This window comes from Peromyscus eremicus, chromosome 18 (genome assembly GCF_949786415.1).
Source record: "Peromyscus eremicus chromosome 18, PerEre_H2_v1, whole genome shotgun sequence".
Lineage (NCBI taxonomy): Eukaryota > Metazoa > Chordata > Mammalia > Rodentia > Cricetidae > Peromyscus > Peromyscus eremicus.
In genome coordinates this window covers 13,234,411-13,241,612 of record NC_081434.1, presented here as the reverse complement: position 1 = coordinate 13,241,612, position 7,202 = coordinate 13,234,411, and the positions used below count along the sequence as shown (strand labels likewise).

The following is a 7,202-nucleotide window of genomic DNA, read 5'->3' as shown; positions in this document are numbered from 1 at the left end:
CATTGTGACATGTGAGAGGAAAGTTCTTTTCAAAAACTACTGTGATAAATTTCCTAAATTATTCAGGCATGTGCTCAATATCAAAGCAAGTGGAAATGGGGGACATTCCTTATAAGAAACTATTAGTCCTTCCTTGATGTAGGGAAATGAGTTGGACTAACCAACGCCAGCTTGCCGTGTTCCTTATTTAAGAGGCTACCATGTAACAGAAACCTGACTTGGCAGGCCCATCAGGCCTTGTTCTGAGTTCAATAATTTGTCAGGTCAGTCAGCATTCTTAGACCCTAATTCTCGCTCTTTCTACCATATGTGTTTTGGTTCGAGACAGAAAGTATAAAATATACAAAAATTCAACTCCATCCCTTACTGCTGAAAAAGAAAAGGGCTGCTCTGAAAATATATACCACATTTTGATTTATAGTTACTTAGTAGCATTGTCTTCATATAAAATAATTATTTAAAAAAAACTAGCTTTCTGCCTGTCGACGCGCCCGAGGAAGCATCGCTGAAGGCTCTCGTTTCCCTGCCGTCATGTCTAAGTCCGAGTCTCCCAAAGAGCCGGAACAGCTGCGGAAGCTCTTCATTGGAGGGCTCAGCTTCGAAACGACCGACGAGAGCCTGAGGAGCCATTTTGAGCAATGGGGAACACTCACGGACTGCGTGGTAATGAGAGATCCAAACACCAAGCGATCCAGGGGCTTTGGGTTTGTCACATATGCCACTGTGGAGGAAGTGGATGCCGCTATGAATGCAAGACCACACAAGGTGGATGGAAGAGTTGTGGAACCTAAGAGAGCCGTGTCGAGAGAAGATTCTCAGAGACCGGGTGCACACTTAACTGTGAAAAAGATCTTTGTTGGTGGAATTAAAGAAGACACTGAAGAACATCACCTGCGAGATTATTTTGAGCAGTACGGAAAGATTGAAGTGATTGAGATCATGACTGACAGAGGCAGTGGAAAAAAGAGAGGGTTTGCTTTTGTCACTTTTGATGACCACGACTCTGTGGACAAGATTGTTATTCAGAAATACCATACTGTGAATGGCCACAACTGTGAAGTCAGAAAAGCCCTGTCAAAGCAGGAGATGGCTAGTGCTTCGTCTAGCCAAAGAGGTCGAAGTGGTTCCGGAAACTTTGGTGGTGGTCGTGGAGGCGGTTTTGGTGGCAATGACAATTTTGGTCGAGGGGGGAACTTCAGTGGTCGTGGTGGCTTCGGTGGCAGCCGTGGTGGTGGTGGATATGGTGGCAGTGGGGATGGCTATAATGGATTTGGTAATGATGGAAGCAATTTTGGAGGTGGTGGAAGCTATAATGATTTTGGCAATTATAACAATCAGTCTTCAAATTTTGGACCAATGAAGGGAGGAAACTTTGGAGGCAGAAGTTCTGGCCCTTATGGTGGTGGTGGCCAGTACTTCGCTAAACCACGAAACCAAGGTGGCTATGGTGGTTCCAGCAGCAGCAGCAGCTATGGCAGTGGCAGGAGGTTCTAATTACAGCCAGGAAACAAAGCTTAGCAGGAGAGGAGAGCCAGAGAAGTGACAGGGAAGCTACAGGTTACAGCAGATTTGTGAACTCAGCCAAGCACAGTGGTGGCAGGGCCTAGCTGCTACAAAGAAGACATGTTTTAGACAATACTCATGTGTATGGGCAAAAAACTCCAGGACTGTATTTGTGACTAATTGTATAACAGGTTATTTTAGTTTCTGTTCTGTGGAAAGTGTAAAGCATTCCAACAAAGGGTTTGACTGTAGACCTTTTTTCACCCATGCTGTTGATTGCTAAATGTAATAGTCTGATCATGACGCTGAATAAATGTGTCTTTTTTTTTCTTTTTTCTTTTTTTTCTTTTTTCTTTTTTTTTTAAATGTGCTGTGTAAAGTTAGTCTACTCTGAAGCCATCTTGGTAAACCTCCCAACAGTGTGAAGTTAGAATTCCTTCAGGGTGGTGCCAAGTTCCATTTGGAATTTATTTATAATTGCTTGGGTGGAGAAGCCATTGTCTTCAAAAACCTTGATGTAGTTAAACTGCCAGTTACTGTTGTGACTTTAATGAGTTTTACCATTACAAGGGTCATCCAAGCAAAGTCACAGTTTGTTACAATAAAATGGTTGTGGGCACACCCTATGCAACATCAAAATTGAATAATGGTATCAGATAAAATAACAGATGGGAATGAAGCTTGTGTATCATCCATTATCATGTGTAATCAATAAACGATTTAATTCTCAAAAAAAAAAAAAAAAAAAAAAAAAAACCTATAAAAATCCAAGAAGTTGAAATGAAAGTTTTTCTGGATTGTTATCCTAAGCAAGTATACACCCAGATTGTCTGTGTCATAGCTATGGAAGAACTCACAGGAAGTGAGTATTATGCTCAGTTCAAAACATTTTTGGATGTTGAAACATAAGCAACAGGAGATAATATTTATAGCTCTCTATTGGTGGTGGGACTGTATAAGTTGGCTTTAATCAAGAAATGCCTGCTCAATTCTTTTTTCATCTCCAAGGCTTCTTCAGTGCATACATACACAGTTTTAACTTAGATTCAAAATAGATTCTCAGATGAAAAAATGATAAATTTTTTTTTTGTACAATTGTATAAGTTGTATTCAGCTAAAGATAAAATGTAAACCTTTTTAGAAGCAGAAAAAAAACAGATACAGGTGTAGTTTAGGATAGTTTTACCCCTAAAACTGCAGTGAAATACTGCCCCACAGGGGGTTACTAAGCATATTGAGTTACTAGTCTATGAAGTATTTTCCCTGAGATGGCCAAAGTATATGGGAGCTCTTAGGTCTGTGTTGAAATATGTATGACATTACAGCACTTTGAAAACAGTGTGATTGATCCATTGCTCAATGGGCCATGAGGGAGAGTCACATTCAGAATGATTAATGGAGGAAGGGCAGAACTCAGGGAGTGTCAGGACAGAAAAGCCACAGTCCTTCAGGGTAGCCATTTTCTCTGGTTCTTCTATGAAATGGACTAAAGTATATCAAATTCCTTTTCCTTCCCCAAGCTTTATATCTAATGATAGACATGGCATTCTATTTGCTGTGCTGCCACACATGCGCACACACACACACACACACACACACACACACACACACACACACATATATGTGGTAGTACAAATATCCAGAAGAAGTAGTGGTAGCATCCTTTTCTGGTCTGAAATAGGGAGAATTATTTTAATCTTGAAGCAATAAGACTTAAAAATATTCATGTGTATATTGGCATAAGGTATAAGGTTTCTCAGTGAGGACCTGTAGCTTTCAGCTCAACAGAATGTACTGTTTATGTGTTATTTGCTAAGTAAGTGACTGGATAACTGAATGTTCAATTAGATTTTGTTGCTATAACAAGTAAATGAACTGGCTGATTCAAGATTCGATTCTGGTCAGTAATGCAATCTGTTGTCCAAAGTATGACTCTGTGATGACCCCGATGCCTTAATGCCACCGACAGAGTCTTGCATTGGTGCCATAGGGCCTCAGAACACTTGGACAAGGCTGTCCTGATGCCTGAATCTCTTTCCCTATGAATGAGAAGGGGCAGAAGGCAAATGACCAGTAGACTTGTTTTCTGTTTCTCATCTCCAACTGTAATATTTGACATTTGGGGGATGTTTCAAAGGTCAATAGCTCTTTTAGATTTGAAACATGTGAAGAGCACCCAATGATAAAAGAAATTTTGTTAGCTCCACCTCACATTTCAAAAGGTTGCATATATTTACTAATATCATAGCTTCAGGAAGACTCATGAAAAATAAGTATCTAGGTTGAAATGTGCTGATGGACAAATCATCAGGGACTTACAAATCAACAGAGTAATAGGGATCTCCAGAATTCAGACAAGAGATTCCAGAAACCACCTAGAGGAACAGAACAGTAAATCTGTAGAGTCACTTTGAAGAAATGTATCTTGGCAATACATATTAGAATGCAGACAACATTGTCTCTAAAACTGTTTCTGCTAAGGAAATAGTTCAAAGAAGAAAAAGATTCTATTTGCAAAAGGAGTATATGGCGGTGAGCTTGGCCCACACTTACAAAAATGTGAGAGGGTCTATAATACTGTTGGGAAGTAGACAAATAAGATCACAGTGCTTGAGAGGATATTACTAGGAAGCCATGAAAATCATACATGTGGAGACTAGAGAGCGATGTAAAAATATTAAATGAAAACAGGAAATATCTCCATGCGCTATGATTACAGTATGTGGTATGTGTTTATTTATGGATGTGAGAGTGTAGAGCAGAAAAAAAATCCATAGAAACTGGTGTCTTTAAATGGAGAAGTTTCATGCTAACACTCAAAGTTATAAATGGATGATTATAACACTAAATGAATACAAATACCTTATTCTAAACCTATGAGCATTTTCAGCTTGAGACTTGGAGAAGAGCAGGAAATAAACCTAAAAATGATCCTTAAAGCTACATCTTCATTTCTTCATATAATCTCTCTAGGGTCCTTCATGTTGTTTATTAAAAGCACCATGTATTGATTACAGATGATACACACATAAAAGAAAGAAAAAAGAATAATACTTCTTCCCCTCAGTCTTTCACTTGATATTTACTTTTATTTTTATTTCACTTGATATTTCTTTTATATTTGTTATATGACCTTTCTTTTATTCTCTTTCTAGTTTTCTACTACCATGATGATCACGGTTATTTCATACAGAATGATCTGAATTTTTAAGCAAACTCCTTATGTTAGAGTTTTTTCTTTTTCTATGACTCGTTGTTTGGCTAACAGCTGCTACCATTTTTTTTTTTTTAATTAGGACCAGTTTCAGTACTATTTCTTGTAGGGCAACTACCATACAGCAGATAAGAGAGGTATGCAATCCAGTGTTATAGGGGTATGAAAGCTGAGACTCAGGGAAGCAATTGATTGAAAATTATAAAGCTCTTAGGTGACAAGTCTGGGAAACAGAAGTGTAGGCATGCTCTTCATCCAACATCAACATGTCTGTTACAAGCAGGACCCGACTTTCAAAGGGTAATTCAAAAGCAGAGGCCAAGAACAGGCTTGAGTTTCCTAGCTTCCTGGTAATATTCTGTCAAGCGTTGTGATCTTATCAGGCTTCAGACCTACACTTGCCCATCACACCCTTGACACCATGCTTTATGAATCCCTCTCTAGTGTGTGGGATTGGCCCAACAGGCTCTGTCACAGAGTGTACCAGCCCAGGTAGTCTACAGCTGCTCTAGTTCCTAACCCCACCCTCCACCTCTCCACCCCCTGCCTTGCACCCTCTACCCCATGAGGCTTTTCAATTTGATGCCCCTAAGTGCTGCTGTGCTCCCATTAGAAAGTTATCTCTGGGATGGGCTCTCATTGGATGGACTCTAGGAGCACTTCTGCGGCCAGAGTGACATCTATTTCAGAGGATCACAAACGTTAATGGCAATTCTGGACACCAGCTCGTGTTTCTTAGAAAGCCATTCTGGTTTTAGGATCGATAATCTCATGTGACATTAATTTTTGGAGAAACCTATTATCAAAACAAGTGAAATATGAAGTGGGAATTCCTGAGATAATAGTTGAGATCCCTTGGCTGTCATGATATTACACTCTTTGTCCTTTCTGTATTTCTATGTTTTCTTTGACTACACAGTTCTCTTCCTTTGTAATTAAATAAGGTTACTTTCCTTATATTTGGGGCAGCTGAAGAGTATGCACCAACAACAGCGTGACTCTGATGGAGGCCTCGGTGTGGAGGGAATTGCCAAAGCTGGAAGGAAAATCACATGGTGGATGGGAAGCCAGAGGGAGAAAAGGGGCCAAGCTTATTCCTTCATAACAACTTTATCTTGGGAATTAATTTATGGTCCCACAAAATCCACCTTAGTCTCCTCCAAGGATGCTGCTTCCCATGACCAATGCAACTCCCCCTAGGCTCCATACTTTCAGGGTCCCATACCCCTAAGCAGCCCCACCCTGGGACCAAGCTTCCCCCATGGGAACCTTTGAGGTATAAAGCAAATTCAGCTTAATAACCACCAGGTATGCCTTAGCCAGATTTGCACCAGAGAGATCAATTATCTTTGTCCTGCCACTCAAAAGAAAATAACCAAGAACTTTCTACTCTCTCAGCTAGGCGGGCCTGGGTTAGAATCCTACCCTAGACTCATTCAGTCACATCAATCTCATTCCAACTACCAATGTCCTTGTTTATAAATATATCACATAAGCGTCTAATTCAGAGCCTATAAAATGAATTGTCTGGCATGTACCAGCACGCGCTGATGCTCAGAAAATGGCTAATGTTACAAAATGAAATGAGATAAATATCATTTATTTTCCCACCTCAATAAGAGCTACTGTTCAACATTTTCAATCCCGCCCTCTCTCTACCCCAGGGCCCCTAGCCTCCTCTCTTCTCTGTGTCCTTCACCACGTGCATTCCTCACCCTGAGAGGGTGCCACCTTCTGCTCTCTGTGTTTCCACTCCAGTACTGCTAATTACAATATTATGCTGGCAGCCACTACATAATCTATGCCCTCTGACCTCAGCCCGCTGTGTTCTCCCTGCAGCGGTTGATTCTCCCCTAGGTGGAAATCTCCATAATAGCTATCCAAGATTTCCATATGATTAAGGAAGCCCAGGGCTGGCCCATCTTCTTCACTGGCAACAGATGACCTATCTTCCTATAACAAAGGTCAGCACCCCTTTCTCCCTTGAAAATCGTTACCTACCCTCCTACACAAAGCAAGATCATGATTGTGACTTTGGTTTTGCCTTGTTCCTTTATGAGACTTAACATTTCGACTAACCGGAATAAGATGCCCAATTGCCCGTGCCACATGGGCACATACTTTACGACCTCTTTTCTAATGTCATTCTCTGCTCTTTTCTGCCCATCCTTCAGTAGCCCGTTTAAAATTCTGTATGCTCCAGAGAGCTTTCTATGATTATTCCACCCCACTTTTCTTTAGTAACATGGCTCTCCGCTTTATTTTTAGGACGCATTCCACATTTTATTAGGTCATTTGTCTGCATTTTTACTTCCTCCAAGGGCATGAGCCCCGTAAGAGAACATAAGCAGGAGTTACACGTTTATAGATTCTTAGGAAACCATTGTTGATATAATCCATCACCAGAGACCAGGGCAGGTTTAGAGGACCCTATCTGCCCTTTTCTCTGTCTTTGAAGTTTCTTTGAAGTGAAAGAAACTTCTAC

The 7,202-nt window shown here is 40.6% G+C and overlaps 1 protein-coding gene across 1 annotated transcript; it reads left to right on the top strand.

Moving 5' to 3' along the window:
* Nucleotides 1-477: 477 nt before the first annotated feature.
* On the top strand, nucleotides 478-1,832 carry LOC131894873 (heterogeneous nuclear ribonucleoprotein A1). The gene has a single exon (XM_059245208.1). The coding sequence runs from the start codon at nucleotides 532-534 to the stop codon at nucleotides 1,492-1,494; it is 963 nt and encodes a 320-aa protein (XP_059101191.1). The 5' UTR covers nucleotides 478-531; the 3' UTR covers nucleotides 1,495-1,832.
* Nucleotides 1,833-7,202: the final 5,370 nt, after the last annotated feature.